Source organism: Stylophora pistillata, chromosome 12 (assembly GCF_964205215.1).
Source record: "Stylophora pistillata chromosome 12, jaStyPist1.2, whole genome shotgun sequence".
Taxonomy (NCBI): domain Eukaryota; kingdom Metazoa; phylum Cnidaria; class Anthozoa; order Scleractinia; family Pocilloporidae; genus Stylophora; species Stylophora pistillata.
In genome coordinates this window covers 26189168-26206247 of record NC_142530.1, presented here as the reverse complement: position 1 = coordinate 26206247, position 17080 = coordinate 26189168, and the positions used below count along the sequence as shown (strand labels likewise).

The 17080-nt window shown below is 39.9% G+C and overlaps 1 protein-coding gene across 2 annotated transcripts; it reads left to right on the top strand.

Annotated features, from left to right (window-relative positions):
• Positions 1–2010: 2010 nt before the first annotated feature.
• On the top strand, positions 2011–15514 carry LOC111336674 (uncharacterized). 2 transcript variants are annotated; one of them, XM_088741731.1, is made up of 18 exons: positions 2011–2244; positions 4248–4354; positions 4615–4717; positions 5375–5479; positions 6197–6327; positions 7343–7449; positions 7640–7757; positions 8385–8535; positions 9097–9169; positions 9491–9560; positions 9873–9958; positions 10464–10587; positions 10906–11007; positions 11542–11687; positions 11770–11974; positions 12450–12918; positions 13409–13510; positions 14642–15514. In XM_088741731.1, the coding sequence occupies exons 2-18, from the start codon at positions 4310–4312 to the stop codon at positions 14659–14661; spliced, it is 2157 nt and encodes a 718-aa protein (XP_088597857.1). In that variant the 5' UTR covers positions 2011–2244; positions 4248–4309; the 3' UTR covers positions 14662–15514. The 2 variants fall into 2 exon arrangements, with proteins under 2 accessions (XP_088597857.1, XP_088597858.1); XM_088741732.1 differs by lacking the exon at positions 2011–2244 and adding an exon at positions 2316–2460.
• Positions 15515–17080: the final 1566 nt, after the last annotated feature.

The window sequence follows — 17080 nt, the reverse complement described above, 5'->3', positions numbered from 1 at the left end:
GATTTTGGCCATTAGTGGCCAATTTACAATTTTAGCCACTACTGGCCGTTGTTTTAATTTTCGCCACTAGTAGCCGATTTGCAATTTTGGCCAAGAGTGGCCGTTTCACTATTTTGGCCACTAGTGGCCGTTTTGCAAGAAGTTTTGCAAAATAGCCCTTTTTCTATTTTGGCCACTAGTGGCCAATTTGCAATTTTGGCCACAAGTGGCCGTGTTGCTATTTTGGCAACTAGTGGCCGTGTTGTGATTTTGACCACTAGTGGCCATTTTAAAATTTGGGCCTCTAGGAGCCGTTTTGCCATTTTGGCCACTAGTAGCCGTTTTGCCATTTGGCCACCAGTGGCATATTTGCCATTTTGGCCACTTGTGGCTGTGTTCTTATTTTGACCACTGGTGGCCGTTTTGCATTTTGGCCACTACTAGCCGATTTGCCATTTTGACTACTAGTTTCCTTTCTCCTATTTTGGTCAATAGTCGCCGTTTTTGCAATTTTGGCCACTAGTAGCGATTTGCCATTTTTGCCACTTGCATATGGCTGTGTTTTGATTTTAACCACTAGTGGCCGTTTTGCAATTTTGGCCACTAGTAGCCGATTTGCCATTTTGGCTACTAGTTGCCGTTCTCCTATTTTGGTTAGTAGTGGCCGTTTTGCAATTTTCGCCACTAGTGGCCATTTTGTGATTTTAGCCACTAGTGGCCGATTAGCAATTCTTGCCACTAGTGGCCGATTTCCCATTTTGGTCACTAGTAACCACTTTGTCATTTCAGCTACCAATGGCCGTTTTTCCGTTTTGGCCGCTTCAGGCCGTTTTGCTATTTTGGCCACTAGTAGCCGTTTTGCGATTTTGGCCACAAGTAGCCATTTTGCAATTTTTGCCACTAGTGGCCGATTTCCAATTTTCGCCACTAGGGGCCGATTTGCCATTTTGACCACTAGTGGCTGTTTTGCGACTTTCATCACTAATGGCCGTTTTTCGATTTTGGCCATTAGTGGCAGATTTGCGATTTTGGCCACTAGTGGCCGCTTTCTAATTTTGGCCGCTCGTGGCCGTTTTCTAATTTTGGCCACTAGTGCCTTTTTGCAATTTTGGCAGCTACAGGCCAATTTCCAGTTTTGGCCACTAGTGGCCGATTTGCCACTTTGGCCACTGATGGCCGATTTGCCATTTTGGTCACTAGTGGCCATTTTGCCGTTTTGGCCACTAGTGGGCGATTTGCCATTTTTGCCACTAGTGGTCGTTTTCCGTTTTTGGCCACTTGTACCGATTTCCAATTGTTGTTACTAGTGGCCGATGTTCCATTTTGGCCACCAGAGGCTGTTTTTCCATTTTGGCCACTACCGGCCGTGTTGCCATTTTGGCCACTGGTAGGCGGTTGCCGTTTTGGCTACTTGTGGCCGTTTTGCTATTTTGGCCACTAGTGGGGGCTGTCTTGCGATTTTAGCCACTAGTGGCCGATTTGCCATTTTGGCCACCAGTGGCCGTGTTGCCATTTTGGCCACTACTGGCCGTTTTGCTATTTTGGCCACTAGTGGCTATTTTGCGATTTTGACCACTAGTGGCCGTTTTTCAAATTTGGCCCGCCACTAATGGCGGTTTTGCCATTCTGGCCACTAGTGGCTGTTTTGTGATTTTGACCATTACTGGCCATTTTGCGATTTTGGTCACTAGGGGCAGTTTTGGGATTTTGACCATTAGGCGCCGTTTTTCGTTTGGCCTAGAGTGGTCGTTAATTTTGTGATTTTGACGTGATTTTGTCCACGTCGCAGATTTTTCATAAATTTTGGAAAGCTTGCGTTTAAGGTCATAGCCGCCATAAAATTGTAAGGATTTGAGATTGTTTGAATATATCTGTTGTATAGCACGGCTTCATGCAATTTTTGCAGCTTTTATTAAAGTGTAATGATAATGTAAACGGTTTCGATCCGAAACAATCGCGTGAGTCTGCAAAGCGGAAGTCATGCAACATCGCTCTTTCACCGGAAGTTTGAGGGAACATATTTATTTCGTTTCATCGTGTTTGTTAATCATTCAGACGACGCGGTAAACACGTTCTAATGAGTGAATTCAATCGAACGCTGTATCAATGTAGCATCGAAAATGGTGTGCACAGCGAACTCTGATGGCATGATTTTGTAGATTTATGTGGGGTTAACGAAAGGTATGGAGTCCCAGGGACGTTTTGATAACGAAAGCCAATCGGTTTTGAGGGACAAACTGTTTTGAGGGTGTTGGAGTAACCGAGGTAATTCAACACCACTTCTTTTTTTAGATCAAATAGTGTCTGCTGCCTGTTCTTAGCTGGTAAGCAACACACTGTTAAACGCGCAATGTAGAAATTAATCACTGCTAGTTAGTCAAGAATGGATGACATATGCTAATATAGTAGCTGAATAGTTTGTACGCGTTGTGAACTGACTGATGAGATGGGAGAAAGCACCGTGCCCTATGAAATGAGCAGGCAAGTAACAAAGCGAGGCACTTTTGCCGTGCTAGAAACGGTTTATACATGTCGTAAATATTCTCCATGAAACTGTTGCGGGACTGATTTGATTAACACAGTCATTTGAATTTTCCGCAATTTGCTTGGCGTTGCGGCAAATTAATTGTATTCCTGTCATGTACTTTTTTTTCAGTGGTTTTACTTACAAGAATGCAGTGGTATTGTGTATTCATGTAAAATGTAGACCTTGCATCACTGGGATTATTGTATAGGGAATATGCATAATAACATAACTTGTGTGAATATCTCAGTCTCTAAGCTGTAAGATTTTACACCACTATCTTCATCGGTATAATTATTATAATAATGTATATATGGTGTATAGTTGGGAGCATGCTAAGAGACAACGATTGCTATGTCGAAGTAAAGAGCATCAAGTCCATATATTGAGCGTATTTAATCAACCTTATCGCGTGGTGAAAGTTTTGCAGTACGCAGTCGTAATGTCGCGATCTAGCCGAGTAATCAGTATTATCTTGCAGTACAAACAATAAGCGCTAACGACAGAGCTTTATTGTTACTGTTTTCACCGAGAATAACAACCACATCACGTTTTACAAGGTTTTTTTAACATCCCTGATATTGATACATTATTGACCATTGTTATACATCAGACTTGCATTGAGTGTAATTATTGGAACATTTTTGCAGCATTAGTGTTGGCTGCAGTGATCACAAATCAGCGCGCTGATCATGCGTATCGTCCTCATTAGACTGCTGTAAGTCGAGACGAACACACGACAGGGAACAGTGGTAAATTACAAACGAAATCTACAGAGTTCATCTGAAAAACATTACCCAATAACTACTAAATGTGCTTCAGGAAACACCCTCTTTCTCCTAATCTTAGTCAAGCTACTTTGTTTTCATAATTTCGCCTAATCCTGTTTCATGATTTGTTTTTTACGACCCTGTTGGTCGGTTGCTTTTAATTAAGGAGCCGGAAACGAAAACATAATTGAGATGTTTTACCATTTTTGTTTTTCATTTCGGCCGTTGTTGCTGGTCATTTACCATGAAAGCGGAAGAGTTAAGTTTTATAAAAAGAAAATTTCGTAACGGCAAAGCAATTTATTTTCATGTTCCCTTGAAAAAGTAATAAAGAAGATGAAGGACCTGATTCTTTTCTAGCCAAAACAGTATCTCGTTCTTTTAGCTGGTTTTCACTATCAACTGTTATCAAATGTTGTGACGGACAAATAGTTCGTCAAAATTTCCGACGTTAAATAAATTACAGGTAGTGTTTATTCCGCTTAAAAAGCTTGCGTCTCAGGAAAAAGTTGAACCAGCCAGTTGAGTCACTGAAATTGAACGTTCTCAAGAACTGAAGCAATCATTCAAAAATTTGTACACGTCGTCCAGCCTCCAGCATCTCTACTTCTTGTCGTGAACCCAGTAAATTCACACTCGTATACAGTAAACTGTGTAAATTTATGTGGAAATTCATCGTTTAGCTAGGAGTTATCTTGTTTTCCATAAACGTGCCTTAGTGCGCAATCCTCTGTCTCGTGTAATGTTCGTTTGAAATTAAAATACTTAAACATTTTAATAATTTTTTCCTAATCTTTTAGCCTTGTATATAGAATATCTTTTATTAAGCGAACATTATGGACATAAAATACTTTCGTTGTTGTTGTTGTTGTTGTCATTGTATACTCCTTTGGAATTCACGTCATTGTCCTTTTAATACAAAGCATTGAAGCACCAATTATTTTTGATATGTTAATGCTTTATTTGTATTGCAGATAACTAAGTAGTATCAGAGCAGCCCTTTGAAGTGCAGTGGAGACATTTGCTTGTTGATAACATGACATTGGCTATCAAAATCGGAGCGACTGTTTTACTTCTTTGTGTAAGTAGCTAGTTAAAACTAAGTAGAAATGGACTCAACTTCGGTTTTTCAAACTCTAGTCTTAAACCAGATGGCAAAAATCCAAGTTATCAACTTTGTTGGGAAGAGCGCCTTAAAATCAGTCAAATTTTGAGAAAGTTTGAAGACGCTTGTTTAGTGAGAGGAGGGGAAAGAAAGGATACGAGGAACCAAATTGACCCCCTTTAGCTCACTTCTTGAGTTCTCATCATTTAGAATCTTTTCGTGCTTCTTTTTTCTAGCTGGTTTTTATTTTAACAACCCTGCAACAGGATCTTGAGGCCATTCAAGAAAAATTAAAAGAGTTCTGTCTCAAGAACCCACAAAACTACATTAAAGATCCAGGTAAGCTTGCGGCGGAAAGCACAACTTATCGTAGTTTACAAAGTCAAGACTCCAATTTATTATAATAAGCAATGCGAATTTTAGTTCTTCAACATGCTAGCGTGCAACATGCTAGTATTTCTTTCATCTTCCTGTAGCCTCGAACCCAGATGTATATCCTTGAGAAAAAAAAATGAGAATAGACGCGCGAGGGAGGAAGCGAATGCGTTTCTTGTACTTTATGATTGTATTACACACTTCGCTTTAGTCGCTTAGAGGATCGAGTGTTCGTTGCTAGGCTTGTGCGTGCAATGCATTATTGATCTTTCCAGCTGGTTATAAGGTAAACAAAATTTCACGATTTGTGCACACCTAAACACGACACTCTAGATTCATCGTAGTTATATATCTCCCAGAGAAATCCTTCAAGTTCCCCTGCCACGTTCTGGCCCCCTTTGATACTTCTGAGTGGAATACGCACTTTGAAAGAACTATTATATTGAAAAAAAAACCTCATTAAAATTAACTTTCAATTTTGATTTTAATGAGGTTTTATTTTCAATATGATAATGAATGATACTTTTTTAGCTTCGACAATCAAAAATTCGCCGAAAGTACTATTATCCTCTCAAAAAACGTGGCTCCCAATACCTGACACTTTCGATTTTTTTTAAATAGGTGTTGTTAAGTGCAAAATACTTTATGATGCCGCTTGTTGGAAGGAGACCCCAGCAGGTCAAACAGCCGTACAACCGTGTCCTTTTCTGCTGTTTTCGACAAAAGGTAAACTCAAATTCAACCTTTTACTTTAAATCCTGCTGAACTCCAATACCCCGATTCTAGTTGATTAACGGCTTTTCAAACTAATATACTGTTTCCTCATTCCCTAATGTTTTAAAACTGAAAATATATATCATCTTGTAGCGTTGTTTCTTTAGCTTCCCCAAAAGTTACCTTAGAACCCAGGTTAACAAACCGATATGCCTCCGCACGGACAATAAAGTACATCCTAGAAAGACTAACCTGCTGGTGAACTCTTCTAGATAATATTATAACATAACCAAAGTAAAGCGCGCGCTCTGATTGGTCAATTTAGCGTTCCCCATTTGCCCATGGGTGTACGCTGCTGACGTGAGCAAATGCAAAGACTATTTTTCCGCGCGCGCTTGTTTTTTCTGGTCGCGTAAGATTTGTTAAATAAACGGGAACTCTTTAGCTACAATGTATCAATGTTATGTTATAAAACAAATGGTAAACACCACAGCGTACACTATTGAGTTATGGATGCACTTGGGAGGTTTGCTAAGCACTCAAGAAGCTAGAGTCGCTCTCGGCTATCGCCTCGAGCGACTCTTACGCTTCTTTCGTGCTTAGCAACCTCCCGCGTGCATCCATAACTCAATAGTGTACGGTGTGGTGTTTACCATTTGTTAATTACGAAGCACATAGACCTTCTAAAGTACATCCTAGAAAGACTAACATGCTGGTGAACTCTTCTAGATAATATTTCTCGCCGATGTGATAAGGAGGGTAACTGGCAAGAGATGAACATTACACAATGCCACAGACTTACCCCACAGGAAGCAGCTGATAAAGGAAGACAATTGTCTAACACACCGACCAAGAAACAGGTGAATACGAACAAAAACAACTCTTTACATATAACGCACATATCAAGAAATAATCAATCGAACAAACAACCATTGAATGGTTCTAAAAAGCTTCACCCACCGTTCGTTTAAACCTTCGAACTTTATTCACATATTATATCCATTTTTGAAGAAAATAGTCGTCTCGACGAAAAAAGAAAACAAAGGAAACTCTTTAACATGTTTCCTTATCTTACTCCTCACGAATAGAGAAAGAATGCGGAAAACAAGTAATGACTTCTTCTTAAATTCAAAATTTTGCCTCTGTCCTTTTACTAGAACAGCATACTTTTATATTCTGTAACACACAAGGAACTAAAGTGAAACTCTTCAGGTGGCCTTGATTTAATTCTCACACGTGAGTGATGCGTATTTAAAAAATAACTACATCATCAAAAGCGCGGGAAAATGTACGTTACTGCATCGGTATTGGTTTGAGGTTCACCTCTGATTGATTAATAGGTTGATGCGTGTTTTGTTGGCCTATCACAGAACGTGGTGAGGTTAACCCAATGCAACACTGACTTACCTATCGACACGCACTCAATTGAAATTATTGGCTCGATTTTTGCTTGATTTCTTTCAATTTTGCTTCTTTTGTTAACAAATGGTAAACACCACAGCGTACACTATTGAGTTATGGATGCACGTGGGAGGTTGCTAAGCACGAAAGAAGCGTAAGAGTCGCTCGAGGCGATAGTCGAGAGCGACTCTAGCTTCTTGAGTGCTTAGCAAACCTCCCAAGTGCATCCATAACTCAATAGTGTACGCTGTGGTGTTTACCATTTGTTTTATAACATAACATTGACACATTGTAGCTAAAGAGTTCCCTTTTATTTAACAAACATTACGTGACCAGAAAAAACAAGCGCGCGCGGAAAAATAGTCTTTGCATTTGCTCACGTCAGCAGCGTACACCCATGGGCAAATGGGGGACGCTAAATTGACCAATCAGAGCGCGCGCTTTACTTTGGTTATGTTATAATTTATTTTATAGGACGACTCTCTTACTCATGCCCAGCGTGTGCAGCGGGTTTACATCGCTTTTTCTTGGATCGAGTTTTTCGTCCTGCTACCTACATTCATACTCATCTGTATTGTCATGTAAGTGGATCTTTATTGTCCTTTCAAACCTCTGAGTCAGTGTAATTGTTGGTCGCAAGAAAACCCTCTGCTATTAAACAAAAAAATGTTTTTTTACAGAGGACGTACGTCAGAATCATCTAATTCATACAGCGGTTTACTGCTTTTAGACATCGATGTCTATTATTAACATGCAATTTTGCATTAACAGGGGCCGTGAAAATGATCGATTCACCTTGCACAAGCACCTTATCTTGGCATTTATTCTTCGCATCGTCACTTTGTTCATTTATTACTATGGGAAAATGGGAGTGACAGACTCGAACATGGTAAGGCTCCTTCACTTTCTCCTTTTTTCATCATTTTTCTGATCAACTTCCAAATCCACCCCTTCTAGGGCGACAGAGCTGAATAATGAAATGCTTCGTCAGCGGTATGCGGTCAACAACGCGGGCTTAAGTATCCTAGGTCTAAAACTTAGCGAAACTAGCGGAAAATAATAAGGGCTGACCTTTAAAACCGAGGAACTCTGTTTTCGTCGAAGGCACTTTCCTATTTCCAAAGGTTTAAAGGAGAAAATTAATTTTTGAAAATTTTTAGGGGGTGTACCAGATTTTTGGAGGTTGCTCTGTAAAAGAAAAGCGGTAAGGAAAACGACGCCTCGAAGCAACAGAATAGGAAATCAACCATACGAACGACTCAAAATCCGTGTTTCCGCGGCAAAACCTGGCGCATGCGTATACATTATTCAGCTCTGTCTTCTAGGGTATATGTTGGGGGGACGTGTTTTGTGCGATCTTGATAGACCAGTCTTCCATCTAAGAGTGAGGGCGGGTTTTCCAAGTTGTTCATGTTACGCAACATCCGCAACAAATTCCCTACTGCGAGCAAGTCTGATATGCAGATTGTATCTTTAATCTTTAAAAATATTGTTTTTGTTGCCTTACTTCATACAGGCCGTTTGCAATGCATTCTGGTTATTGAACCGCTACTTTGCAGCTTCGGAGATAACGTGGATGCTCAATGAAGGGGTTTTTCTACGACGCATGCTCGCGTATCCCTTTGATAGCGAGTCATATATATGGTACTATTACGTCTTCGGTTGGGGTAAGTTTGAGCCCAGTTGCTACCGTGTAACTGAAACTGAAATGTAGAGCCGTGCTGGGCCGTGAAAGGTTTAGATAAAAAACTAGTTTGAGCTCTCGTTGATTAAAAAAATCAAGGTGCCAACAACACCTTTGTAAGAAATAAGAGTTCGAAACCTCTCTCAAAGTCCAGTGTAGAAATAGGAAAATAATCCAAAAGTAATGTTCGAAAACGATTAAGATAGTTATATTCGGCCGAGAAATGGGTATAAATTCGTGCGACAGGCATACAAGATAAATCAAATCAACTATGCTGAAAATGTCTACACCTCGAGTTTAACTTCTCGCTCGCAAAATTACAATTAATTAGTGCCTTGTAGTTTACTTCTGGCACATTTTCTTCTCCAACTTATCATTTCAACGCAACTCACTTTTTGTTTCGGGCAGTTAAATCCCAACCATGTTTGAATCTCCAAAGACTTATGAATTTTACAGACAAGCATAGCAACTGCTATGTTCCAATCACTTTGCAAGGTTTTAGAACAAAACTGTTTAAATTCGTTTCGTGTTTCCCTTTCAACAGGTTTTTCTGGTTTTCTGACGTTCTGTGTGTACCTTCCATACATGCAGTTTAAGATTTCAAGAGTTTTCTCAAGGTCAGCTACAATTCTGTGTCTGTTTGTTTTGTTTGGTTTGCTTTCCATATCCGTAGCCCTCCCATTTTTCATTTCATGTAAATTCACTGTAAATTCTTTACATTCTACGTAAGTTTCAACTTCTTCTTTTTTCTTCTGGGCCCGGTTGTTCGAAGGACAGATAACTATATCTAATGGATACTCGCTATTCAGCAGATAAGAGTTAACAAAATATACTGCACTATCCAACGGATGAAGATTTATTTTCCGGTGAAAAGCGTTAATCAAGCTTCGAACAATCGGGGCCTGACTGACATATCTACTTTACCGCTTTTATTTCAGTTGTTGGGTGCGACACAGTCAGTCAGAGCACATGCTAGTGTTGTATGTCCCACTATCCATCATGCTGCTGGTGAGAAGAAAAAGCTATCAAATGTATGCCCAATTTCGTACCCAGATCCTTTCGTGTTACCGTAACAGGAGTGTAGACCAACCAACCAACCAACCAACCCCTTGGCCGTGAAAGGTCTGGGTACAAGACTAATGTATGCCATTTCTCGGGGAGGGGTGGATCATGCACTCTGTCCCTGAGATCCCAAATCAAAATTGAGGCTCTCCTTCTTCATACGGAAACAAATACTTTAAAACTTACAGCCAACTGTAATCTCTGTTTTATCCTAATCAGACCTTTGAATTTCTGCAGCTTTGTTCTTCTTTATAACAGATCAACTTTGGAGTTGCGGTCTACGTAATTCGAATGCTCACTCAAAAGCTCAAGAACTCCCATTCATCACAAATGAATGCTATCAAGTGAGTATGATAAAAAAAAATGTGACATGCGACTGCATAGATTCAAATTAAAAAATATATATTTTCATTCATATCCAAAACTAGTTTCCTTCGCACCCGTTTTTTTAGGGTGTCAAGCAATTGCTACGTGACATGTGTTTTCCCGACTGATGTCCCTTTCGTCTTCTTTTTGTATCAATACGGGACATGTGTTTTCCTGACTGATGTCCCTCTCGTCTTCTTTTTGTATCAATACGTGACATGTGTTTTCCCGACTGATGTCCCTTTCGTCTTCTTTTTGTATCAATACGTGACATGTGTTTTCCCGACTGATGTCCCTCTCGTCTTCTTTTTGTATCAATACGTGACATGTTTTTTCCAGACTGATGTCCCTCTCGTCTTCTTTTTGTATCAATACGTGACATGTGTTTTCCCGACTGATGTCCCTTTCGTCTTCTTTTTGTATCAATACGTGACATGTGTTTTCCAGACTGATGTCCCTCTCGTCTTCTTTTTGTATCAATAGGAAAAGCTCCAAGGCGCTGGTGGTTCTGGTATCGCTCCTGGGAGTGACCTACCTTCTTGTTTTCTATCAGCCAATGAACAATCCCTCTTATGACTATTTTGTCGCTATTGTCTATCCTTTCCAGGTACGTTTAACTTTAATGCTACACAAAAAAATGTAAGTTTGCTTTTTAGCGCCAAAAATAAACCTCCATTTGCATGGTAAGATTCAGCTGTTTGATTCAAATGACAAATATTCGATGCCGGCCAAAAACTTATCTTCCTCTCGATTCATAAAACTTTGCCAATACCCAGCCATATTAACCCCGCGCTTGGTCATTAACACAATTGTATATCAATGCAAGACAAAGGAGGCCTCTGCATTGAGTAGTTAATTGAATAGTTCATTACAGAATAAGTGCTCAGTGCTTATGAAATCATTTTTATCTTTTTCCACTTATTAGGGAATCATGGTTTGCATATTTTGTGTTTTCCTGAGTGTGGAGTTTCGTGAGGCGCTCAAACGACGCTGGATGAAATGGAGATATGGAATCCTTATAGAAACGGTAGGTTGTAATACCTCGCCTTTAATACGCATTGCGGACGTATGATTTCGGTTATAAATTTTGGGTAGCTTAACATGGGGATTAGTCATTATTTATGACATGTGGGGGGAGGGGATAGGGTGGAGGATTTTTGGGGGGGGATGACGTGGTTTTTATGGGGCAACAGAGGGAAATCTATTGAAAATTAGCTACCAATTAACTGCCAATGAAGTTGAAACAAAGGTAGTTCCTGGAACAAATTAATGAGAGAAAGTTTATTCTATACAAGGCTAAAAAGTTAGGAAAAAAATTCAAATGTTTGAACCAAACGTTTTCGGCTGTCTACCATCATCATCAACCCTGATAATGGGAAACAGCCGAAAACGTTTGGTTCAAACATTTGAATTTTTTTTCCTAATCTTTTAGCCTTGTAGAGAATATACTTTACTAAGCGAACATTATGGACACGAGAGAAAGTTTGTTTTCGTATATTTAATAGATTGTAAATGAAACTGGAGTTGCTCAAAGGTTTTTTTAATCCACTAAAAAACTCAGAATCCGTATTCTGCAAACGCGGGAAATGAAGAGGAGGCTGGCCCATCTTGTGAACCTGAAAGAACAAGAAGTACAACGAGAAAAGAGTCTTTAGTGGACGTACCTCCTAGAGCCCTTTCAGTTACATCCTTGCGAAGCCAATCAAGGTATGGAGCTTCCACTGTAGCTTCCCCATAAAATAGTGAAACCGTATTATCCTTGCTAACTAACAATTCACCATATTTTCAGTGACCAGCTTACGGATGAACAACCACGTAAGAAAAGTGCAGAGAGATCTTTATTGTCTCGCTCAAGTGATCTCACAAAATTTCGCCTTGCCAAGGTCGAGCCCGAGCCCGTGGTGCCTATAAGGATACAGTCAGCAGGTCCAAGGGACTGGTGCCCACCAACGCTTCAAGCCGTCAAGGCCTGGACAGATCCCAAGACTTATGAGGTAGGAAAGAGTCTGGAAGCTAAGGTGCCAGCGTCACGAAGCAAGGAGAAGATTCTTGTTTTTTTTACTTTATTGGTCTGCGACCTAACTTTTACTAGTATCTTAAGCTTCTGAAAACCTTATTTATATAGCCAATTACATCATACTTATATTTAAAATACTATTTTAGTAGCAAGAACATTGAAGACACTCATGACAACATATCCTTAAAATAACTCAATAGAATGTTCTGTAATACAGAGAGGGTTCTAGCACAGTTTAAAAATAGCGATGCGGTAAATAAATGTTCTAGTTGTTCCCTTGTTTTCAGTAAACTTCGTTACAGCCAGTACTTGTTGAAAAAATCAAGTTGACTGTTATCATTATCCATGAATTTACTTTACATGGGGTATTCGGAATTACTTCAGAAACTGCCCCACAAACAAGCCTTAAAAAAACATTTTTTTTTATGTGTTTACATTCGTATTATCTGTAGAAACCTGACGAATCAGATCCGGGTCATTCAAACGAGGGTTTCTTCGGAAGTGAAGTTTCCCTCAGAAGCAAGGCTTCTTTTGAACCTTCAAACCCAGCTCCAACAGAAACAAAGGAATCCGAAGGAGCTGAGCAGATTGACCAACCTGACGATGCTACACAGGGTGACCCAACAAAAGTTTCAGCGCCACAGCAATCAGAAGACCAGTTTTTGGTAACTTTGAGTCAAGAATTCGATAATGACTCTCTAGCCTCGATGACCCCACCAGAAATGGAGCCTGGCCCGGAGAATCAAACGCTGACAGCCACAGCAGGCGCAAGCGTCTCTCAAGATGTTCCACCGTCAACAAGCAATGAAGAATCAAATGATTGTGTTCAAGAAATGACTTTTTGGAATAAAGCACGACAACTGGCTTCTCGAAGAAGGAGATCGCGGATTGAACATAACAGAGTGACATCTACAGAGAGTGGTAAGATAAGCCTTTCTTAGAGGAGAAGGGGTTTATTTTGCAGCCTGCACGACGAGTGTCTATTTTTATGCATATTTAGGAAGCGAACGCGGGAATCACAGGCGGGAATCACACGCAGCCCCTCGCACGTCACTTGCCCTGTGCACCTTCCCACTCATCTCGATTCTTTTGTAAACGGCAACATCCTCACCCTGATCATTTGTTGCTGTCCGTCACTACAATCTTACCAGCTATGATCGATATAGGATTTTCCTGATGGTTTGAAAAAGAAGTAGTACTGATTCACGGGGCACAGTAATGAAATTTCCAGTTTGTTATTCGAAGCGTCAGCTAAATTCAAAATGGCTTAAAAGGGCTATCCTTCAATCTACTGAAGGTCTATGCATTTTGAAATTCAGCTGCCTGGCCTACTTGGCCTGGCGTATTAAAAACGGATCAATAACTCGACTGGTAAATAACGAAATACTAATTTTGAATAAATTTTTCTCAGGTGCATTTGAGTTCCATTCATCGCACGCGGATAGATTTAAACAAGCTGAGGAATACCGCTTAGCGTGGATCTCAAATATTCTTCAAGGGAATAAAACACGCGGTATGTTCTAAACGTAAGGAAAGAGATAACCTTACGGTCAGCGTGCTCGACTCCAGGTACAGAGGTCTGGGCTCGAGACCTGGCTATTTCAATGTGTTTTCCTATTGGACAGGACTCCTCGCCTTCACAGTACCCCTCTCGGGCATTCCTAGTCACTGCATGTTACGGAGACCGGAATGATCTCCGTTAGTATTGGCCACTGGAAGGGTCCTCACTTGGGTGACGGCTTTTACGGCTACCGGTTAAAACAGCAATTATTTACGGCTAACATATTTCCACTGTTGTCATCACAAATGTTTTTTACAGTTAACTTTTTTTTTTAGACTTTCCACTTGGCTCAAGTACTTTTGTTATATCCAATATCCAACCCTAACTCACAGCCGGTGTTAGGTCAGCTGAGAATTAGGTTACTCCACATCACGATCAAGGGCATGCCCCAATGAAAATCATTACCGGCTTCTGAGCCCTGTAGTGTAGAGTTGGCGTATGCAAGCTTGGGGTCACTCACTGAGCTGTTATGTTTGATCTTTGGTTAGAGGATATTGAGTGGGGATAGGCGCAACAAGCGTTTCTGTCATGCACCTAGCAGGGTATAAGAATCCTTAAAAAACATAAAGAAGGAAATTAACTCTCACCTCTAAATGCAATACACCTCTTGATAAATGAGACAGAAGAGTCTGCTGTTATGTCAAGATAACAGCTTCAACCTGATAAGCTTGTTTGGTCTCCTAACCTGTTTGCAAGTTAACATATTGCAATTAAAAGAGGGAGCTACAGTTAGTCCCTAGTAGAAGTTGAAGGGAAAAAGAGAAAAGAGGTAGAGCTTTTTTATTCCCATTTGAGGGAAACAAAATTTGACCCCAATCGGCTGAAAATGTATTGGTATAATCTTTGGAAAATGTTACCGCTGAACGTTTTTGTTTTATTCAAAGGGACATCAATGTACAATACAAGAGTATCTCGAGAGTATCCCTAGGATATTCCATAGGGGTACTCCTTATGCGGTTCCTCCTTTACCATGTGTACCTTGACACAGAAAGGCTTGAGACATGAAAATTTTATGATCGATAAAAAAAATTCTATTTTCTAAACACTTCAACATGTAATTGTTATTTTCTATTAATCTTCCAGAGGATGAAAGTGATGTTTAAGCGTTATGTGCAAGAAACCACCCTCCTTTGATTAAAGCGTGATAGCGTGGCAGCGTAACAGTGTAACAGTGTGACAGTATCACGAAGCAAGAGTGTTTAAGCGTGCTACAAAATGGATTCGTTCCATTCTCGGAACGGAAATCCTCTGAAGGAGTTTAGGACCTTCGTTTTCTAATCAGACACATCGAAAAATCTGTATACACGAGTAATGAACGAAACTAATTATTAATCATCTGTCAATTTTAACAAAGCGTTATTTAATTCTCCCTGTTTTATCAGTCAAATTGTTGTCTTACATTTAGAGCTGAAGGTATCCATTTTTAATACAATTGCACTGTTTTTCTCAAGAGTTTGGAGTCACTGTGTTTCGCACAGGAGTGTTTGTGTGAATTGTTATGCTGTGACATGAGGAAACATAGAAAATGCTTTGGAATATTATAACGGCTTTTGATTGAGTGTCGAAAGTATTACAGTACTGCATTGGCTTTCCTTCACTTCACTTCAATTTGTGATTGTTTAAAAAAAAAATCGCACCACCCTCCTAACCAATCAGATGATGCTATATTAAATCAAGTGGGAGTCTGTTACGTGCTTTTTCCCGCTCTTGACACCAAGCGCGTGGACGTCACTTTGGCTTACAAAATCACGGCACTCATTCAAATGTCGCTCTATGAAATCAGATTGAATATATTAAAAGTAAGAGAGCAATACTCCTAGAAGCTTTATGCTCTGCAATTTTTGTTGTGGGAGAAATGTGTGTCTTACATACAATCAAAAGAGTTCAAAATTATAATGGCACCCCGAAGGTAGATATCTATATACAGTAAATAAAGAAATATATCACAAACGTCAATGCTTCTCTGCTCGATTCTGCGTTTACGACAAAACATGCTACCGTGTTGAAAAAATTCGGAATTCAGATACAATGAAATATATGAAGTTCATATATTTTGAACTGCGGTATTAGATACATATGATGCACGATATTCGCAGTAGATAGCGCTATTTAAGCAATAGCGAAAATCAGACCTGAAAAAAATCAGGCCTGTACGGGATTCGAACCACTGACCTCTGCGATACTAGTGCAGCGCTCTACCAATTGAGCTAACAAGCCAACTGGGAGCAGGCCGTTAAGTTGATTCGTAATAAACCCGTGAAAGAGATAAATCAGATACAATGAAATATATGAAGTTCATATATTTTGAACTGCGGTATTAGATACATATGGTGAACGATCCTCGCAGTAGATAGCGTTATTTGAGCAATAGCGAAAATCAGAGCTGAAAAAAATCAGGCCTGAGCTATATATATGAGCTTCTTATATTTACTTGTATCTGATTTATCACTTTCACGGGTTTATTACGAATCAACTTAACGGCCTGCTCCCAGTTGGCTTGTTAGCTCAATTGGTAGAGCGCTGCACTAGTATCGCAGAGGTCAGTGGTTCGAATCCCGTACAGGCCTGATTTTTTTCAGGTCTGATTTTCGCTATTGCTTAAATAGCGCTATCTACTGCGAGGATCGTTCACCATATGCATCTAATACCGCAGTTCAAAATATATGAGCTTCATATATTTGCTTGTATCTAATAAGGGCCCTGCAACAAAAACAAAAAAACCTAAATACAGTCGTCACCAACTTTAAAAGTACTTAAAAAGCTTGTGATCTATAGAATTCTAAAATACGAGTTTTAAAAATCATGACTGAGTTAAGATCCTTCAGTTCATTAGGAATATCATTAAAAGGTTTCGATCCATTAAAATAAAAAGACCGCCTTGCAATCTCAGTTCTCACTTTGGGAAGCATTAAGTTCTTCCCACTTCCCCTCGTGTTGTGGATAGTTCTAAAAACCTGCGATCATCTTTTCTTGCGTCAGTTTTTCCTTCATCCTACCGATAGCAACGATTTTGAAGCGAAGTACAACCCGGAGCGTTCCAAATGCCACAGAAATCCAAAGAACTATATGGAGGAAGAAACAAGTTGGTGCATACATTTCATTTAATGTATGCATTTTGTAATACTCCGTCATGGAAAGTGGCAAATTAAATCGAAGTTAACTTGCGCAGCTAGTGGTCTTTTGGCCGCCCGGAAGAAATCAAGGCGACAGAGCCGTTCCGTGAAGCTCTAACAAAACACACAGTAACGCATGCTAAATAGAATGAATCTAGTAAAACTGATGAACGAGGCTTTGCTATTAATGCTATCTCGAGGTCAAGACGTTAGCTATTCGTCGCTATTCTTCGAGGGAAAAAACACGGAAGGAATATGTCAGCGACAGAGCGACTGATCCCTTCTGATTTTCACGCGTCAAGCTTTTCGCTTGAATCAACTGACCGTGATACAGCTTGGCGCAGGCTTAATTAACGAACACTGGTAATTTTTTGTGTCGCTGGCCAAAATGATTTTGGCCCTGGGTATT

Coding starts and splice junctions, on each gene's coding strand:
- LOC111336674 (XM_088741731.1), top strand. CDS start 4,310: ATGACATTGGCTATCAAAATCGGAGCGACTGTTTTACTTCTTTGT. Junction 9,561..9,872: donor CACTATCCATCATGCTGCTG/GTGAGAAGAAAA, acceptor TCTTTATAACAG/ATCAACTTTGGAGTTGCGGT. Junction 13,511..14,641: donor TCAAGGGAATAAAACACGCG/GTATGTTCTAAA, acceptor TTAATCTTCCAG/AGGATGAAAGTGATGTTTAA.